The sequence below is a fragment of the Ornithorhynchus anatinus genome, chromosome 2, assembly GCF_004115215.2.
Source record: "Ornithorhynchus anatinus isolate Pmale09 chromosome 2, mOrnAna1.pri.v4, whole genome shotgun sequence".
Taxonomy (NCBI): domain Eukaryota; kingdom Metazoa; phylum Chordata; class Mammalia; order Monotremata; family Ornithorhynchidae; genus Ornithorhynchus; species Ornithorhynchus anatinus.
The window spans coordinates 89194298-89215314 of NC_041729.1; the positions used below are offsets into that span (position 1 = coordinate 89194298).

General features: G+C 44.9%; 1 protein-coding gene across 5 annotated transcripts; it reads left to right on the forward strand.

Moving 5' to 3' along the window:
• Positions 1 to 244: 244 nt before the first annotated feature.
• MTFR2 (mitochondrial fission regulator 2) lies at positions 245 to 20784 on the forward strand. 5 transcript variants are annotated; one of them, XM_029058843.2, is made up of 9 exons: positions 245 to 268; positions 5829 to 5960; positions 7291 to 7404; positions 8190 to 8294; positions 8807 to 8931; positions 11392 to 11624; positions 12926 to 13199; positions 17488 to 17662; positions 19956 to 20784. In XM_029058843.2, the coding sequence occupies exons 2-9, from the start codon at positions 5898 to 5900 to the stop codon at positions 20013 to 20015; spliced, it is 1149 nt and encodes a 382-aa protein (XP_028914676.1). In that variant the 5' UTR covers positions 245 to 268; positions 5829 to 5897; the 3' UTR covers positions 20016 to 20784. The 5 variants fall into 5 exon arrangements, with proteins under 5 accessions (XP_028914676.1, XP_028914674.1, XP_028914679.1 ...); XM_029058841.2 differs by lacking the exon at positions 245 to 268 and adding an exon at positions 1174 to 1194; XM_029058845.2 differs by lacking the exon at positions 245 to 268 and adding an exon at positions 3633 to 3827 and having other exon boundaries at positions 20115 to 20784.
• Positions 20785 to 21017: the final 233 nt, after the last annotated feature.

Below are 21017 nucleotides of genomic sequence, written 5' to 3' on the forward strand. Positions count from 1 at the left end.
CCCCCCCCCCCCTTTCCCGTCCCGCGCCGCCGAACCCCTTCGGTTGGCCCGCGCTCCCGGCGGCCTCCGCGGCGCCGCGCTCCCATTGGCTCCCGCCCCGGCCCGGCCTCCCGATCGACAGGGCGGACGGCCAATCGGCGGCGGCCGGGTCCGGCCCGTCCAATGAAGAGGGCCGAGGGGGGCGCGCGCGCCGTTCGAGTCGGGGCCCGGGCGGCGCTGATTGGCGGAGGCCGGGGCGGGGGGGCCGGACGCTGAAGCGGGGCTGCAGGTAGGGCAGGGCAGGGCGGGGGGCAGCGCCAGGGGCCTGCCCTTCCCCTCCAACCCTCTCCAACCTCGGCTTTCTCCCTCTTTTTCTTTCGTTTTCTTCCTTCCTTCCTTCCTTCCTTCCTTCCTTCCTTCCTTCCTTCCTTCCTTCCTTCCTTCCTTCCTTCCCTCTCTCTTTCCTTCCTTCCTCCCTCCCTCCCTCTCTCTCTCTCTCTCTCTCTCTCTCCCCCTCCCCCTCCCCCTCCCCCTCCCCCCCTCCTTCCTCCTCCTCCTCCCTCTCTTTTCTTCCTCTCTCTTTTTTTTCTTTCTCTCTCTTTCTTTCTCTCTCTCTTTTCTTTCTCTTTTTCTTTCTCTCTCTCTTTTCTTTCTTTCTCTCTTTCTCTCGTTCTTTTCTTTCCCTCGCTTTCCTTTCTCTTTTTCTCTTTTTCTTTCTCTTTTTCTTTCTCTTTCTTTCTCTCTTTTTCTTTCTTTCTCTCTCTCTTTTCTTTCTCTCTCTTTTCTTTCTCTCTTTTTCTTTCTCTCTCTCTCTCTCTCTTTTCTTTCTTTCTCTCTTTCTTTTCTTTCTCTCTTTCTCTCTCTCTTTTCTTTCTCTCTTTTTCTCTCTCTCTCTTTTCTTTCTTTCTCTCTTTCTCTCTCTCTTTTCTTTCTCTCTTTTTCTTTCTTTCTTTTCTTTCTCTCTTTTTCTTTCTTTCTCTCTCTCTCTTTTCTTTCTCTCTTTCTTTTCTTTCTCTCTTTCTCTCTTTTCTTTCTCTCTTTCTCTCTTTTTCTTTCTTTCTCACTCTTTTCTTTCTCTCTTTCTCTCTCTCTTTCTCTTCTTTCTTTCTCTCTCTCCCTCTTTCCCTCTCTTTCTTTCCCTCTTCCTCTTCACACACTTTTTTATGGTATTGGTTAAGCTCTTTCTCTGTGCCTGACACTGTGATAATAATGATGGTATTTATTAATAACAGTAATAATAATGAAAATATTGGTTAAGCCCTTACTCTGTGCCAGACACTGTGATAATAATAATGGTATTTACTACTAATAATAATAATGATGGTATTGGTTAAGCTCTCACTCTGTGCCAGGCACTTTGATAGTAGTGATGGTAGTGGTTAAGCGCTCACTCTGTGCCAGGCACTGTGATAATAATGATGGGATTTAATAATAATGATGTTGAGGGTATCGGTTAAGCTCTTACTCTATGCCAGGCACTGTGATAATAGTGATGGTATTTAATAATAATGATGATGGTAATATATAATAATATAATAATAATGATAATAATGGCATTGGTTAAGCTCTTACTCTGTGCCAGACACTGTGATAATCATGATGGTATTTATTAAGCACTTACTCTGTGCCAGGCACTGTGATAATAATGATGGGATTTAATAATAATGATGTTGAGGGTATCGGTTAAGCTCTTACTCTATGCCAGGCACTGTGATAATAGTGATGGTATTTAATAATAATGATGATAATATATAATAATAATGGCATTGGTTAAGCTCTTACTCTGTGCCAGACACGGTGATAATCATGATGGTATTTCTTAAGCACTTACTCTGTGCCAGGCACTGTGATAATAATGATGGGATTTAATAATAATGATGTTGAGGGTATCGGTTAAACTCTTACTCTATGCCAGGCACTGTGATAATAGTGATAGTATTTAATAATAATGATGATAATATATAATAATAATGATAATAATGGTATTTCTTAAGCGCTCACTCTGTGCCAGGCACTGTGATAGTAGTGATGGTATTGGTTAAGTTCTTACTCTGTGCCAGGCACTGTGATAATAATGATGCTATTTAATAGTAATAATAATGATGGTATTGGTTAAGCGCTCACTCTGTGCCAGACACTGTGATAGTAGTGATGGTATTTCTTAAGCACTTACTCTGTGCCAGGCCCTGTGGTAATAGTGATTTTATTGGTTAAGCTCTTACTCTGTGCCAGGCACTGTGATAATAATGATGCTATTTAATAGTAATAATAATGATGGTATTGGTTCAGCGATCACTCTGTGCCAGACACTGTGAGAGTAGTGATGGTATTTCTTAAGCGCTCACTCTGTGCCAGGCACTGTGATAGTAGTGATGGTATTGGTTAAGTTCTTACTCTGTGCCAGGCACTGTGATAATAATGATGCTATTTAATAGTAATAATAATGATGGTATTGGTTAAGCGCTCACTCTGTGCCAGACACTGTGATAGTAGTGATGGTATTTCTTAAGCACTTACTCTGTGCCAGGCCCTGTGGTAATAGTGATTTTATTGGTTAAGCTCTTACTCTGTGCCAGGCACTGTGATAATAATGATGCTATTTAATAGTAATAATAATGATGGTATTGGTTAAGCGATCACTCTGTGCCAGACACTGTGATAGTAGTGATGGTATTTCTTAAGCACTTACTCTGTGCCAGGCCCTGTGGTAATAGTGATTTTATTGGTTAAGCTCTTACTCTGTGCCAGGCACTGTGATAATAATGATGCTATTTAATAGTAATAATAATGATGGTATTGGTTAAGCGATCACTCTGTGCCAGACACTGAGAGTAGTGATGGTATTTCTTAAGCACTTACTCTGTGCCAGGCCCTGTGGTAATAGTGATGGTATTGGTTAAGCTCTTACTCTGTGCCAGGCACTGTGATAATAATGATGATATTTAATAATAAGAAGAAGAATAATGATGGTATTGGTTAAGTGCTTACTCTGTGCCAGGCATTGGGATAATAATGATGGTATTTCTTAAGCACTTACTCTGTGCCAGGCAGTGTAATAATAATAATGGTATTTAATAATATTGATGATGGTATTGGTTAAGCACTTACTCTGTGCCAGGCACAGTGATAATAATGATGGGAATTTGTTAAGCACTTACTCTGTGCCGGGCACTGTACTAAGAGCTGGGGAGGATACGAGCAAACCGGGTTGGACCCCGTCCCCTGTCCCACCTGGGGCTCACGGTCTCCATCCCCCTGTTGCAGATGAGGAAACTGAGGTGCAGGGAAGTGAAGTGACTAGCATGGCCTAGTGGAAAAAGCCCAGGTTTGGGAGGCAGAGGACCTGAGTTCTAATCCTGGCTCTGCCACATGATGATGATGATGATGGTATTTAATGTTGGTGTTTGTTAAGCGCTTACTATGTGCCGAGCACTGTTCTAAGCGCTGGGGTAGACCCAAGGGAGTCAGGTTGTCCCACGTGGGGCTCACAGTCTTAATCTCCATTTTACAGTTGTTAAGCGCTTACTATGTGCCAGGCACTGTTCTAAGCGCCGGGGTAGATGCAACGTGATCAGGTTGTCCCAGTCTTAAGGAGGCCTTGGGCGTTATCCTCGACTCATTTCTCTGATTCATCCCGCGTGGTCTATCACTAAATCCTGTCCCTTCAGCCTTCACAACATGGCTAAAATTCACCCTCTCCTCTCCATCCAAACTACTGCAAAGTTAATCCAAGCGTTTATCCTGGCCCGTCTCGATTACTCTTTCAGCCTCCTTGCCGACCTCCCAGCCTCCCGTCTCTCCCCACTCCGGTCCTTACTTCACTCTGCTGCCCGGATCGTTTTTCTACGGTAATGTTCGGTCCACGTTTCCCCACTCTTCAAGAACCTCTTGGGTGGTTGCCCTTCCACCTCTGCTTCCCCTTCCCCTCTGCTCTGTGCTCGTTTATATATATTCTCCTATTTATTTTGTTAATGAGGTGTACATCCCCTTGTTCTGTTTATCTCGATGTTTCGTTCTGTTCTGCTTGGCCGAACGACTCCCCCGTTTAGACCGTGAGCCCGTCTTTGGGCAGGGATTGTCTCTACCTGTTGCCCAATTGTCCATTCTAGGCGCTTAGTCCAGTGCTCTGCACATAGTAAGCGCTCAAATAGTATTGAATGAATGAATGAAATAGAAAACGGTCACCATTGGCTCTAAAGCACTCTCTTCCCCTCTTCAAATCCCTACTTAAAGCTCACCTCCTCCAAGAGGCCTTCCCAGACTGAGCTCCCCCCTTTTTCCCTCTGCTCCCTCTACCCCCCCTTCACCTCTCCGCAGCCAAACCCTCTTCTCCCCCCATTTCCCTCTCCTCCTCCCCCTCTCCCGTCCCACCCCCTCAGCACTGTACTCGTCCGCTCATCTGTATATATCTTCATCACCCTATTTATTTTGTTTATTTTGTTTAATGAGATATACATCACCCGGATTCTATTTAGTTGCCATTGTTTTTACGAGATGTTCTTCCCTTTGACTCTATTTATTGCCATTGTTCTCGTCTGTCAATCTCCCCCGATTAGACCGTAAGCCCGTCAAACGGCAGGGACTGTCTCTATCTGTTGCCGACTTGTTCATTCCAAGCGCTTAGTCCAGTGCTCTGCACATAGTAAGCGCTCAGTAAATACTATTGAATGAATGAATGAATACTCTCCTACTACAACCCAGCCTGCACACTTTGCTCCTCTAATGCCAACCTTCTCAACGTGCCTCCATCTTGTCTGTCTCGCTGCCGACTTCTTGCCCACGTCCTGCCTCTGGCCTGAACGCCCTCCCTCTTCATATCCGACAGAGGACTACTCTCTCCATCTTCGGACCCTTATCGAAGGCCCACCTCCAAGAGGCCTTCCTTGACTAAACTCTCCTTTCCTCTTTTCCCACTCCCTTCTGTGTCACCCTGATTTGCACCCTTTATTCCCCCCTCCCACCACCCCACGGCACTTATGTACATATCTCTAATTTATTTATATGTACGTCTGTCTCGCCTTCTAGACTGTGAGCTCACTGTGGGAAGGAAATGTGTCTACCAACTGTTATATTGTACTGTCTCCCAAGTACAGTGCTCTGCACACAGTAAGCGTTGGATCGATACAATCGATTGATAAAATTTAGAGACTTTGGAGTCATTCACCCAGGATGATGAAAATGGGGAGCGTCCCCCTCTCCAAAGTTTTGACACCCCAGAGGAAAAGGTTCTGAGGAGACTGGTGAGAATTAAAGACATCTGCTTGCTTGAGAATAACCTCTTAGATTTACAAAAGAGAAGCCAGTGTGTCTTTAAGAGACCCTCTGATAAATGTCTGTGGCCTTGGCCGGAATTGAATGTTTATTAATTGGGTCGCCTGGGGTGAAAAGGGACTTGCCCCATGCTCCTACAGATTGTCAGTACCAGATCCAGGAATGGAAAACTGGTATGTCGATTCTCAAACCTGTCTCCTACTTAATAATAATAATATTGGTGTTAGTTAAGTGCTTACTATGTGCCAGGCACTGGACTGAGCGCTGGGGTGGATACAAACAAATCGGGTTGGACACAGTCCCTGTCCCCTGTGGATCTAACGGTCTCAATCCCCATTTTACAGATGAGGTAACTGAGGCACAGAAAAGTAAAGTCACTTGCCCAAGATCACACACAGTAGAGAAGTGGCGGAGCCAGGATTAGAACCGATGACCTTCTACTTGTTAATCAGTATTGCTTCCCAGTTCTTGAAGAATTCAAATTGAAATTTTAACTCCCTCAATTGTTTTAGTAGAAGTTACAGCGCATCTTCTCCCAGGTTCCACTGATTCTAAAAAATGTCCTTTTTCGTTTGCAGTGTTGGTAACCTGTTGATGTCAAAGAGGCTGCTAATTTTTTTCTGGGTTTTCCTATTATTACTTTCTAAATGTCACTCATGTTGAATCTCCTAAGACAACTACTAGAATATTTTGGTGTACACATAGAAGAGGTAGGTATATCAGTTTACCTCAGTGAGTAGAGTTGGTCTTGGATTTGGTTTTAATAACACTAAAGGTATAATTTTTTTTTTTGTTTTCCACTCATAGCTGAAATTGCTATTTAGGAAGAACAGATGTAGATTTGAATTAATCCAGCCTTGAAGTTAGGCTCAAGAAATCATAATGAATCTCTAAAATTTTCGCTAGCCTCTGCCCTTATCCATTATCAGGCTAATGTTTATGAAACCCCGGACGTGACTGTAAATTGTAAGTTTGATTTTGAAACATGATCGCAGCTTGACCTCTCAGTTAATATGAACGCATCCTGGAATCTTTCAGGTTCTACTTCTATGAACTGGTATTAATTTTCTTGGTTATATCAATAGTCCAGTGGAAGGGTCTAGTCGCTCTTTTCTGTAGAACAAGGGGCCTCTATATGCTGATTCTTTCCTTGCAGTCTTTAAGTTACTGCTACAGAGGCATTTAGCCGTAAGCAGTCTGGGTAAACTCGGAGGAGGTACTGTGAGTTGTAATTTATTAGCTCTGCAGGGATTCTGATTATAAATTCTTCCTTTAGTGCGCTTTCAGGATTGGGTTATTGAATTTTAGTGCTTTGTAGTTTTTTCAGCATTCCCTTCCTTTGAGAGAACTCTGCAAAGTTTACTTTAGCTTCCACTTCTCCCTTTATCACCTCTGAAGTGTTTTGATTGACTCGAAGAGATGATGAAAGCCCATTTCAATTTCGAATTAGATAAGGACACATCTCTGTAGTTTAGACAGACCTGACAGATCTGGGGACCGTGTCTAATACCTACCTATGAATTCTCTTCCAGCACTTAATAGATACTGTTTTACTACTAATAATAATTGTGGTATTTAAGTGCTTGCTTTTTGCCAAGTGCTAGGGTAGATAGAATGCATAGCATGGCGAAGAATTTCCTCTTACTCTTCCATATACATCCAGATAAACTGTGGATCAACTCCAAATATTGTTCACATCATTGGAAAAATTCTTCCGTAAAACCTTGTCCAAGACCTAATTTTGAGCTGAATAGAACGTTGTTTCATGCTTTACTATTGAAATGAACATATTTTCTCCCTCCCCCTTCCAACCTTCATAATACATCTGCATTTTTGAGGAACGTTATGGCTGTATTGTGGGGTATCCCTGCGTAGCGTCATCGAATTTATGGGGGGGAGAAACGTCTTAAGCTTTCAAGTGACACACAAAACATGTAATTTTTTCAAATTTAGCCAACCGTAATCATTTCTTCCTTGTATTTGTTTAAAAATCTCTGACAAATAACATGCTGTGGTTCTCTTTTGGTGACTGGAAAATAGCTTCCGCCGATATGGGAAGCTCATGGAAATGGTCGTAGCCTCCTTCGTGTTATTGTGACCCAACTCTCGGCAAATCTCTTTTCAAGAGCTGACCTCCGGCAGGCATACCCCGTTGTAAGTAATTCTCAGTCTTTTTCACTGTTTGTTGGCAGTGACCAGCTGATCGTTCTGGACCAGGCTTCTCACCTCCATCCTCTGTGAAGAAGTTTGCACTAATAAAGCTTTGCAAACTGTAACTGTCTATATCTTTCGAATTTTCAAGTCTGTTTAACATTAAAATGACCTGGAAATGATCTTGTCATCTACTCTGAAATTTATAAAGGCTATAGAACAAGTAACTATAACACATAAAACAATTGTTTATGGTTTCCCATATAATCATTCCAGAGTTCTAGCTTTCAGTTATGAATCGGGAATTTCTCTGTTCCCCTCACCAAGTTTTGGTAGCTCGTCAAGCTTTGCACAGACCGGATTTTGGGAAACCCACTTGATCCCGAAACTTTTAAAACATAAAAATGTCAGAAATGTTAAGGAGTCACTTTTCCGTGGTGCGCCGTACTGAAGTCTTCTGTATATGTTGCCTGGTTTGGTTTCAACCTCAGTGAGCAATGACAGTTTCACTTGCTCCGTAAACATCATCACACTGTCCTCTCCGTTGCTATTTGTCCGTGCAGTGAGAAGCAGGAGGAGAAGGGAGGCTTGGTTTCAGGCGCGTGGAATACAGGCCTCAAGCCGGAAAGTCCGGCCTCGCCCGTGAAAGGCCCTAGTTGACCCACTGAAAAAGTGTACCGATGGGATTTGATTCCATTTCCTACTCCTGTTACGTTTCCAGCCATTTGTGAAATTTTCATGGGTTTACCAAAACTTTATTTTGTGTGTTTCTGTGTTATCTGTAATAGGTTGGACCATGTCGGCAAAATAAAAGCTGTGGATCAACTCGAAGTATCGTTCGCATCATTGGAAAAATTCTTCCTTTAGCTCCTTGTCCGAGACCTAATTTTGAGGTGAATAGAATGTTGTTTCATGCTTTACCACTGAAATTGAAAGGAGCGTATTTTCTCCCTCCTCCTTCATATCTGACAGCTACCGGTCGCCCCTCCTTCAAAGCCTCATTAAAACCACGTCTCCTCCAAGAGGCCTTCCCCAACTGAGCCCTCATTTCCCCCATTCCCTCTCTCTTCTTCGACACCTATGCACTTGAATCTGTACCATTTAAGTACTTGATTGATTCACCCCACCCTCAGCCCCACAGCTGTTATGTACATATCTGAAATTTATATTAATGTCTGTTTTCCCCTCCAGATTGTAAGCTCCTTGTGGGTAGGGAACATGTTGTAATGTACTCTCACAAGTGCTTAGTCCTCTGAACACGGCGAAGCACTCAAATTCAATTGGTTTTCTATTTTCCTTTGCTCATAAATATATAGTCTATAAGTATTTCTTATTCCCACGAAGAGTATTTTTCAAGGTAAGCATTTTGATCTGTAGAGATTTGATATCTGTCTTTTCTCTTTAGCTGGTTACCTACCTGAACTTCCGGTACGACGATGAATATGACAGTACTACAGGGCCTCAAGTTGCATCTTTTGCCGATATTCAGTGGGTGGAGCATGAGAGAAAAACCTCTTACATCAGATTTAGGTAACTGCTATTTGCTCTCCTTGGAAATCAGGCAAGCTCTCATATGTAAATTGTTCCACACTGTACCTTCTGTTCTATAAATGGGCAGGTTTGGAAAATTAATCATTTTGTTTTTCTGTTGATTTCCACCTCATCTGGGACTACGATATGACCAAGGGGTTTTGGAATATTTAATGACAACTCATTTGATGCCTGGGAGTGAAGTTGGGTAGGGAACATTAGGCCCATGGAAAGCTCAAAATTGTCATCCATATTTTGAGGGGGAATGGTGCTTTGTGTATTCAATGTCGAGCCTCCAGTGCTTTTCTGTTGGCCGTGTAGATATTCTGTTATCTGTGTAGAACATACTGTGCTGTCTCTAGAAAGACAGGGCGGCAAAATACTTTGTAGGATGGCAAATTTTATATAGGGGTCTTCAAAGTTGAATTAAATGTGTCGAGCCCATCAACATGCTATAGCAAAAAAATAGATTTTCAAGCATTTATTAATTTCAGCGGTACTCTAAAATCTAACTTATTTAAGAAATAGGTTAGAGATTCAGCCATCCTGTAAACGGTAGTTCATTGAAACTCTGACACTTAAGAGGACTCTTCAATGAAGGTCAATTTGGTTAGTGTTGGGGAACCTGATAGAAGCTTCAGGGAGATGAACTACTGTGATTTTTAACGTGGTCACTCCTTTATTGTTAATAATAATCGTGGCATTTTTTAAGTGCTTATCATGTGTCAAGCAGTGTTCTGAGAGCTGGGGTAGGTATATTTTAATCAGGTGGGGCACAGTCCTTGTCCCACATGGAGATCGCAGTCTAAGTAGAAGGGAGAATAAATATTTAATTTCCATTTTATAAGTGAGGAGACTGAGGCACAGAGAGTTAAATAGCTTACCCCAGGTCACACAGCAGGCAATCGGCAGAGCTGGGACTCCAACCCAGGTCTTCCGACTCTCAGGCTTTTGCTCTTTCCACCCGGCCGTACTGCTTCTCTACTCTCCAGCCTTGGAATGCTCAGCCATAAATTTTGCCACTGCCTTTGTCTTCACTCGGAATTCTGAATGTCCTATTCTTGTTGTCAGGGTAGGATTTATGTTAAGAATGGTATTAAATTTGGTGGGGATGGTCTTAAAGACGGGTCTGGTGGCTAGAACTCCTAACTAGCTTTTAAGTATTTGGGGAAATATTAAGCTTCCCCATTATAGTGGAAAGGAAGAACAAGATCATCGCTGGCACAGCCACAGCTTGAAGACCTGCAAGAATAACTTGAGGTTTCCCTCTTTCTTCTCAAATTTGGCAAGCTTACGTTTTTCCTCTCCCTTTATTCATTCATTCAATAGTATTTATTGAGCGCTTACTATGTGCAGAGCACTGTACTAAGCGCTTGGAATGGACAAATCGACCACAGAGACAGTTCCTGCCCTTTGATGGGGTCAGATCGGGGGAGACAGGCTGACAAGAACAATGGCAATAAATAGAGTCAAGGGGAAGAACATCTCATAAAAACAATGGCAAATAAATAGAATCAGGGTGATGTACATCTTATGAAACAAAATAAATAGGGTGATGAAGATATATACAGTTGAGCGGACAAGTACAGTGCTGAGGGGGTGGGACGGGAGAGGGGGAGGAGCAGAGGGAAAGGGGGGAGAAGAGGGTTAAGCTGCGGAGAGGTGAAGGGGGGGATAGAGGGAGCAGAGGGAAAAAGGGGGGAGCTCAGTCTGGGAAGGGGTCTTGGAGGAGGTGAGCTTTAAGTAGGGATTTGAAGGGGGGGAAGAGAATTAGATTGTTGGAGGTGAGGAGGGAGGGCGTTCCAGGACCGCGGGAGGACATGGCCCAGGGGTTGACGGCGGGATGGGCGAGACTGAGGGACGGTGAGGAGGTGGGCGGCAGAGGAGCGGAGGGTGCGGGGTGGGCGGTGGAAAGAGAGAAGGGAGGAGAGGTAGGAAGGGGCCTAGAGCCTTGAAGCCTAGAGTGAGGAGTTTTTGTTTTGATCTTTATCTTCCCCAAGGAAACACATGGAATCCAAAATTGCCATTGGCCGAGTCACTGTCCTCACAAAAAGGATGGCTTTTTTAGGGGCATTCACCCGATAATTGCTGACTTGAGGTTCGGTAACTAATTCCTCTAAAGGGACTATGCTCACACTTCAGAGAGAAACTCTAGAAGAGAATAAATGATTGCTCACAACTGTGATTGGGTTCACATGCAAAGAGCTTTTTGAAAGCATATATATATATATATACATATATATATATATATGTATGTACATGTATATTTAGTATCATAAATGCAGTATATGATCTGTCTTAATCTAAGATGAACCATGTTTTTTTTTCAGCAGCTGCTTTTATCTGAAACAGGAAAAAAGACCTGTTTTAGTCCAGTCCTTTCTTGTTTTTGTTTTCCCGTTCTTGGAAAAAGTTCAGCAGACTAACTGTAGTCTCCCTCTTTTCTTCCCCCTGGGATAGGAATGATGTGTGGACAAATGAAGAGGAGGAAATTTCAGCTTTTCACCCTGTGTCATCAGCGACGGTTTCCCTGTCACCTGTGCCGAGAAGCAGAGAACCAATGAAAGATGATCTTCCTGCAGCTGAAGCGGCAATCAAAAAAATAGCTGCCCTGGAAGATGAGCTTTCCTTTCTTCGGTCCCAGATAGCCGCAATCGTTGCAGGGCAAGAACCAAGAAGTAGTACTAACTTTGGTAAATATCACAAAATAGCAATAATAATAATAATTGTCGTATTTGTTAAGCTCTTATTATGTGCCAGGCACTGTAATGTGCACTTCAATAGATACAAAATAATATGGTCCCACGGGGGGCTCACAGTCTAAATAGAAGGGGAGAATGGTTACTGAATCCCCATTTTGCAAATGAGGGAATTGAGGCACAGGGACGTTAAGTGACTTGCCCAAGGTCACAAAGCAGCCAAGTGGCAGAGCGAGTAAATATGGCATATTGACACGGTTTTTAAATCTTTTGTGTCTGGCCTGTGTTCTTCCGTACAAATTAAATTTACATCCAATTCTGTCATGAATTCTATTCTGAGTAAGTCAATATTATAATTACAGTCTGTGTAGGGAAGATACTTTATAGTTACAAGTGTTTTCTAGGGCAAAATCACTTTGTGACTTGTGAAAAAAAAATCCAGGAAAAACTTGAAATTCAGGAGGGGAGACAATCTCTTTCAAGGGTTTAATGGGCTGTAATGGTCCACAGACACTGTATGTTTCTAATTTTTGAAATCATTCTTTTCCATTTCTTTGAGGTTGGGAAGATTGCCAGTGTTAATTTTCCTGGCCCTGTGCCTTTTTGTTTGTGTTTTTTTGTTCTGTTGACATCTCTGTGTTCTTTAAAGGGTAGAGATGTAGACATGATGAGTACTGGATTCTGCTTACTGAACAGACTTTCAGCATAGTTAGACCAGAGGACTGTATGTGGTTTGCTGACCCCTTATGGACTCCTATAATTTGATTTAAATTGTCTCGAATACAGCCGATTCTAAAAAAAATACTTTTAATTTAGAATTTTATGTGGAAGGTTTTCTTTTTACGTTGTTTTGTGGGTTTTTTTAAATTAGATCAGCGGTGCCGTCTGTGAGCATTGTGAGCACAGGGGTCTTTTCCATCCCGATGGAAAACTCTCAGGTCTTGTCGGACTCTTGTCAGGGATTAACAAGTCCGGGAGTCCTACGCAGCAATGGGAACCGTCTCTTGCCCCCGCTACCCCCAACCCCCGACTCCCATGTAACGGGCGTCAATGTCCATTAGACCGTAAGCTCCTCGAGGGCAGGGATCTTGTCTACCAACCGTATTGCAGTCTCCCAAATGCCTAGAACAGTGCTCCGCACAAAGAAAATGCTCGATAAATATTTCTGATTTATTGGTTGATTGACTTTGTGTTAAGCACGGCAAGGTTTTTCGGTTTCTTGACTGTGTATCTCATGCCTGGCACTGAGCCCCTAGTACTTTCATCAACTTCCGCGTCACTCTGCATTTTTCCAGATCAGTTTTCTGCTCCAGTGGTCCCACCACCACCACCTCCACCACCTCCACCACCTCCTCCTCCTCCTCCTCCCCCGCTTCTTTCATTACTGCCTGCCTCCAATAACCGTGACTCAGATAATTCAACAACTGAACTTGGAAAACAGAGCCGTGCCGCAAATGAGATCAACTCAACATCTAGTGAGCCTGCTGAAAACTTGAAGGCCAAAGGAATTCCCAGCATGATGGACGTTCTGAAGGATATGAACAAAGTCAAATTGCGGGCTGTTGAACGGTAAGAAACCTTGTTTCTCTGAACAGAAGGAACCAAGACAAGTTCAGAGAGTCGTGACACAGATAAATTGACGATTAACTGGAAGTATAATAGTGCCAAGAGCAATTAGTGGCATGTGAAGATATTCCTTCTTGGAATCCTGAATATGAAACTCTTAGATGTTGCTCGTAGGTGGGAAAGTCTCAGCAAAAAAAAAAAAAAAATGTGACTTTAGACCATATCTGGACTGCATTTACCTTATTACCCCAGAGTTTAGCATAGTAATTCACACTAAGTGCCCAGTAAATACCGTGACTGACATAAACAGTACGTCTGGTGGTAGAGAGAGAAGCTACTCCTCCTGGGTTTTGCGATTCCCAACTTACTCAGTATTCCCGGTGGCCATTTCTGTGTCACTGCTCAAACTGACTTAAGTTAAATATTAGCTTTTCTGCTTGTCTATTCACACGTTTCTCATTTTGTGAAAGATGGTGAAAGCAGGTGCATTCATTTTTATACTTTGTTTATGGAACTTGTACTGTGACAGGGCCGATATTGTATCGGTTGAAATCGTGAATGAGAACCTTTCAGTGTGTCAAGAATCTTGGCTCTGCCACTTGTCTGCTGGATGACCTTGGGCAAGTCACTTCACTTCTCTGTGCCTCAGTGTCTTCATCTTTAAAATGAGGATTAAGACTGTGAGCCCCAAGTGGGACAGGGGTTGTATCCAACCCGATTATCTTGTCTCTACCCAGAACCTAGTTCGGTGCCTGGCACATAGTAAGTGCTTAATAGATACACAATATAGTTATTATTATTGGGTTTATATGCCTAATAGTAGCAGCCTGGCTAAGTGGCAAGAGCACAGGCTTGGGAGTCAGAGGAGGTGGGTTCTAATCATGGCTCTGCCACTTATCTGCTGTGTGACCTTGGGCAAGCCACTTACTTCTCTGTGCCTCAGTTGCCTCATCTGTAAAATGAAGATTAAGACAGTGAGCCCCACAAACTAATTCTCTTCCCCTCTTCAAAGCCCTACTTAGAGCTCACTTAATCCAAGAAGCCTTCCCAGCCTGAGCTTCCCCTTTTCCCTCTGCTCCCTCTACGCCCCCTCCACCCCCCCCTTCACCTCCCCTCAGCTAAGCCCTCTCTTCCCCCTTTTCCCTCTGCTCCTCCCCCCTCTCTTCCCCTCCCCTCAGCACTGAGCTCGTCCGCTCAATTGTATATATTTTTATTACCCTATTTATTTTGTTAATGAGATGTACATCACCTTGATTCTATTTACTGCTATTGTTTTAATGAGATGTTCATCCCCTCGATTCTATTTATTGCTATTGTTTTTGTCCGTCTCCCCCGATTAGACTGTAAGCCCGTCAGTGGGCAGGAAGTGCAGTGGGCTCTATCTGTTGCCGATTTGTACATTCCAAGCGCTTAGTACAGCGCTCTGCACACAGTAAGCGCTCAATAAATACTTTTGAATGAATGAACGTGGGACAACCTGATTACCTTGTAACTACCCCAGTGCTTAGAACAGTGCCTGGCACATAGTAAGTGCCAAAAATACCAAAATTATTATTGCCTTACAGAGAAGTGAATGTCTGTGTGCAACAATATAATAATGTGCACTCATCCAGTGTGTCTTTCAGTAGTCTTCTAATCGTAGGGTTTCTAGAATCTAAAGCCTCATGCTGGAGATGGGAAGCAAAGCATTGTGCTTTTGTAGAGAGATTGCAGCATCAACCTCAGAATGGGGAAGGGCAAGAGGAGAGTGGGTTGATGGAAAGGATGGGGGAGAAAGGAGATTTAGAAAGAGATGACAGAGAGGGAGGACGATGACAGTATCCAGGCACTGCACTAAGCGCTTGGGCGAGTTCAGTATAACAGAGCTGGTAGACAGATTCCATGCCCACAGTGAGCTTAAAGTCTGGAGGGGGTGGCCTATTAATGTGGCCGAATTGTACATTCCAAGCGCTTGTCTATCCCAGGGCCGACCCCTTGTCCTCGACCTCCCTCTGGCCTGGAAGCAGTGTGGCTCAGTGGAAAGAGCCCGGGCTTTGGAGTCAGAGGTCATGAGTTCGAATCCCAGCTCTGCCACTTGTCAGCTGTGGGACTGTGGGCAAGTCACTTAACTTCTCTGTGCCTCAGTTACCTCATCTGTAAAATGGGGATGAAGACTGGGAGCCCCACGTGGGACAACCTGATTCCCCTGTGTCTACCCCAGCGCTTAGAACAGTGCTCGGCACATAGTAAGCGCTTAACAAATACCAACATCATTATTATTATTAGTAGTACAGTGCTCTGCACATAGTAAGTGCTCAATAAATACTATTGAATAATAAGTAAATCATTTACACATACTGATACCGACTCATTTCCTAGCCAAGGTGTTGGATGATAAAGATTGCCTTGTTTCTCCTTACATCCCTTAGTGTCACTGTTGGGGACAGAATACTGACCGGAAGGGCCATTGCTCTGTCCCAGAAATGGCAGTTCTTTGTTTTTAGGTACCATACGGCAAAGTGCTCAACAATGTTATAAACAAAATTTAATCTATCAGTCATTGGGATTTTTTGAGCATTTCCTGTGTGCACTGTACTGAGCACTTGGGAAAGTACAATACGAAAGCTCGGGTAGATATGGTCCCTGCCCCCAAGGAGTTGCAGTCTAAAGGGGGAGACAGACATTCATATACATTACAGATAGGGGAGGTTGTCGAGTATAAGGACATGTAACGTAAGTGCTGTGGGGCGACTGAGTATCATAGTGCTCAAAGAGTACACAACTGATTACACAGGCGTCCCAGTGGGGAAGATGGATAGGGGAAATGAGGGGTTAGTAAGGGAAGACAGCCTGGGGGAGATGTGATTTTTAAGAAGGGATTGAAGGTGGAGAGAGTGGTGGACTGTCGTACATATAAGGGGAGGGAGTTAATAATAATGTTGGTATTTGTTAAGCGCTTACTATGTGCAGAGCACTGATCTAAGCGCTGGGGGAGATACAGGGTAATCAGGTTGTCCCATGTGGGGCTCAGAGACTTAATCGCCATTTTACAGATGAGGTAACTGAGGCACAGAGAAGTGAAGTGACTTGCCCACAGTCACCCAGCTGACGAGTGGCAGAGCCGGGAGTCGAACTCACGACCCCTGACTCCGAAGCCCGGGCTCTTTTCCACTGAGCCACGCTGCTTCCAGGCCAGAGGGAGGTCGAGGGCAAGGGGTCGGCCCTGGGATAGACAAGAGCAAGGTATAGAGAGTGAGTCGGCGTTAGAGTGGAGTGTGCGGACGGAGTTGTAGTAGGAAATCAGCAAGGTACGATAATAGGGGGACGGCCGATTGAGTGCCTTAAAGCAAATGACAAGGAGTTCCTGTTTTCTGGAACCAGTAGAGAACCACTGGACATTTTTGAGGAGTGTGGAGATGATATAGACCGAAAGGTTTTTCAGAAAAATGATCTGGGCAGCTGAGGGGAGAGAAAAGAGGAAGTGAGGAAAGAGGCTGATGCAGTAGGTGGGAAATGATAAATGTCTGGATCCGCTTGTAGCAGTTTGGAGAGGAAGGGTGGATTCGAGAGGTATTGCGAAGGTAGAACGGGCAGGATTTCATGACAGACTGACTGTGAGGGTTGAATGGGAGATGAGTCAAGGATAAGACCATGGTTATGGGCTTGTGAGACGGGGAAGATGGTGGTGCTGCCTATAGCGATAAAAGGATGGGGGAGGACAGGGATGAGTGGGAAGGTGAGGAATTTTGTTTGGGACATGTTAAGTTTGAGATGTCGGAGCATCCAAGTAGAGATGTCCCGAAGGGAGGAGGAAATACCGGACTGCAGAGGAGAGAGAGAGCAGACCTGGAGAGAGAGATTGAAGAACCATCTGCGTAGAGATAACAGTTGAAGCCATAGGGGCGAATAGTTCTCCAAGGGAGTCGGGTGGAGATGAAGAATAGAGGGGACCCAGAACTGAGCCTTGAGGGACTCCCACAGAGAGGGGAAGACAGAGAAGGAGCCTGAAGAAGAGAATGAGTGGTCGGTAGCCAAAATGGTAATTCCTAATTTGGATCACTTTGCCTTCCCTCCTCTGCTGCTTATTGCACGGTCTTACAACATAGCAACATAGTAAGGAAGAAGAAGAAGAATTGTATTTGTTAAGCACTTTCTGTGTGCCAGGCACTGTTCTAAGCGCTGGGGTGGTTACAAGCCAGTGGGGTTGTAATGAGAGTGAAATGTCAGAAAGTTATTGGGTTTTTTCATTACTCCATTTGGGTATCTATTAGTTTAAAATATTTCAAATATTGGGACTTAAATTCTCTTGTAGGTCACCTGGAGGTAGACCAGTGACTAATAAGAGAAGAAGAAGTTCACAGTGGGATCCAGTGTCTCTGATTTCTCAGGCGCTTAAGCAGAAGTTTGCATTTCAAGACGACGATTCCTTTGACAAAGAAAATAGATCCTGGGAATCTTCCCCGTTTTCTAGCCCGGACACTCCAAAGGTCAGCAAAAATTACATTCGATAGCCTGTCGGTGATAAGCCATCTTTTTGTGCTGGAGAGTCCAAAAAAAAATGAAATAGTTGAGGAGTTTGTACACATAGTATGGAAAAAGCATCCCATGTTGCCATTCTCTCTGACTTGCTGAGCTCCTTGGGCCGAGGTCCCCACCCTTTTTCTTTGCCCAGTGGGGCTGGGATGATATTAGCTGAGCATTTACTATGTGCCAGGCCCTGTAACTGAGTGCTGTGGTAGATATAAAATAAGCAGATTGGACACGGTCCAGGTCCCACGTGAGGCTCAGTTTTAATCCCCAGTTTACAGATGAGGTAACGGAGGCCCAAAGAAGTGATTTGCCCAAGGACACACAGCAGACAAGCGGCAGGGCCGGGATTTGAACCCAGGTCCTTCTGATTCCCAGGCCGGTTCTCTTTCCACTAGGCCACACTGCTTCTAGTCCACGTTGGACTCCACCTGCCCTCCACCCCGTGAGCTCTCCCAGGCCCTTCGTCTCTCAGCTGTGGGAGGGATGAAATCTCATCCCTCCCCTAGTGGCTCTGGCAAGAGCACGGGCATGGGAGTCAGAGGTCAGGGGTTCGAATCCCAGCTCGGCCGCTTGTCAGCCGTGTGACTGTGGGCAAGTCACTTCACTTCTCTGTGCCTCAGTTCCCTCATCTGTAAAATGGGGATGAAGACTGTGAGCCTCACGTGGGACAACCTGATGACCCTGTATCTCCCCCAGCGCTTAGAACAGTGCTCCGCACACAGTAAGGGCTTAACAAATACCGACATTTTTATTATCATTTCCATCCCGGGCCCACTCTGGGGCTGATTTGGGAAGAAACATAACATGCGGATGAGCACAAGGAAGAGATGCTTGTGCCAATACGATTCTGTTATACTGTACTCTCCCCAAGCGTTTAGTACAGGGCTCTGCACACAGAAAGCGCTCGATAACTACCACTGATTCATTGAGAAGCCGGGTGAAGGGGGAGGAGATGGGGGAGACTTGATTAGGCCAAATGCGGTTCCCAACTGCCATTAAGGGAAGCAGCCTGGCCTAGTGGACAGAGCCCGGATCTGGGAGTAGGAAAGCCTGGCTGTGGGTGACCTTAGGCACTTCTCTGGGCCTCAGTTACCTCATCTGTAAAATGGGGATTAAGCCTGTGAGCGCTGTGTGGGACAGGTACTATGTCCAACCTGATTATCTCGTATCTATCCCAGCACTTAGAACAGTGCTTGACACACAGTAAGCGCTTTCCAAATGCCATCGTCATCAAGGGGGAGACGGAGAGAGAGTGAATGTGGAGGAATTTAATATCCGGTTGGGCAAACTGCCCCCCCGCTCCCCACCGATCAGGTGATTGAGCTCTTCCCGGATGTGACGCACCCACCGGGTGCTCCCGGTGCTCACTACAGGAGCCGAACCTGTTCCCTGTCCAGCATATAGCCCACCCTCTGCTGTCAGCCATGGGGGCGTCTTAATTCCCTCGGCACGCGTGGGAGAATAAATGAGCGGTCTCCTTTCCCGCTCAGCTCGGCTAGCCCACCTTGGTTGCCCCTGCTGCTTTCTGCTGATGGCTGTGGGTGGGCATCGTGCAGGAGGGACGGCGGGGGGAAGGGGTAGGAGCAGCCCAGCCGCCATCTCGGCCCCTCCTCGACCCCCTCCAGGCTCATAAGCGTGGGACGGACCCTGCTACTCCTTGCTCGGCTTCTTGGGTCACCCTCCCTACGTCGAGCCCACGGGGAAGCCCCTTCTGCTTTTGGGTAGGGAATGTGTCCGTTTACTGTTACATTGTACTCTCCCACGCACTCAGCACAGTGCTCTGCACACAGTTGCACCATTGAATGAATGCTCGTGAGTCGCACCTGGTTCCAAGAGACGCCAGGTGTGGCTCGTGAGCCATAGATTGCCGAACCCCAGCCCAGGGGCTGTGAAAAAACAGTATTGTGAATGCAGAGGTGTTTTGCCCTGCTGATCTCTCTTCCCGGTTTCAGAGAGTTGGAAAGCGAGGAGAACCCACAAGGATTTAATTAACCAGTCTTTTTCCTGCTTTGGAAAGAGCCCAGGCTTGGGAGTCGGGGGTCATGGGTTCGAATTCCGGCTCTGCCGCTTGTCAACTCTGTGACTGTGGGCAAGTCACTTAACTTCTCTGAGCCTCAGTTCCCTCATCTGTAAAACGGGGATTAAAACTGTGAGCCCCACGTGGGACAACCTAGAACAGTGCGCTGCACATAGTAAGCGCTTAACAAATACCAACATTATTAATGCGGTTTTGGTAATGATTGATTTCAGTTTAGATATACCGCCCTGAAGCCAAATGGACAGTGTCTCCCGGGAGGATCCGCAGCATAACATTCAGCTATCGAGTGAAAAGCCCGTGAAAAAGAAGAGAACGGCGATGGCGTTTCACTGCCTTTGTTGAACTGAGCCTGGCGGGTCCTCTCGTTTCAGAAGCTAAACGAACCGTATGCACTGGGATGGATTGTATCGGTGAAATGCTGTGAAGACTGAAAACCACCTACCTCTCCAGATCTGGATTTCCCAACCATCGAGCTATTTGGATGGGTCGTGGGCATGGGTTTTTTTCTGTAATGATATTTTTTAACGGAGCGCGGTTTTTTTTTCACTGTAGGAAAGCATTCAAAATTAAATTTCGCAGTCTTGAAATGGTTGATCCGAAAGCCATCAGTAAAAGCGGAAAGACTTGCCTATGGTATGGAAACCGTTTGAATAACTAGGAGAATTTAATTTTATTATAAGCGAGTCTATTCCACTATTCCATTCTGACAATAAGAGGGTAGTGATTTTGGTTTCTTCTACAGAGTATCCTAAAAAGTTGTGATTGCACTCAGGGTATTTTTTCCTAATATATTGTGTTTGGTTCAGAAAGGAGACTTTGCACATATTATTAGATCATAGTGATGGCGCTTGGCTTTCGTTACGTGTAACTCTGGCAGTATTAAGTATCCGAAAGGGAAGGATGTAGCAGAGAACCTTCTGATTGCGCAAGCAGAATCTAAACTTCTTACGTAAATAAGTGTATGTGTCTGTGCTTTGTTCTTCTGCCCGGCTTTTCCGCTTGTTCCTTTGTAAATAAAACATCAAATGAATGTGCCTTCCATCCCTGGTTATGTTTAATGTCAGTTGAAGTACTGCCTATCTGTATACACATACTATATATATATAGAGAGAGAGAGATATATATATAGAGATATATATGTAGGCAAGAAGCAAGCGTTTAGGAGAGCAGCATCGAAGCAGGAGAGCAGCACTCAGAAGCCGAAAGAAGAAGCGTCGGCAGGACGGGCTCCCTTCACCAGCAGACTGGTACTGGACCTTTGGTGGAGTGGAGTG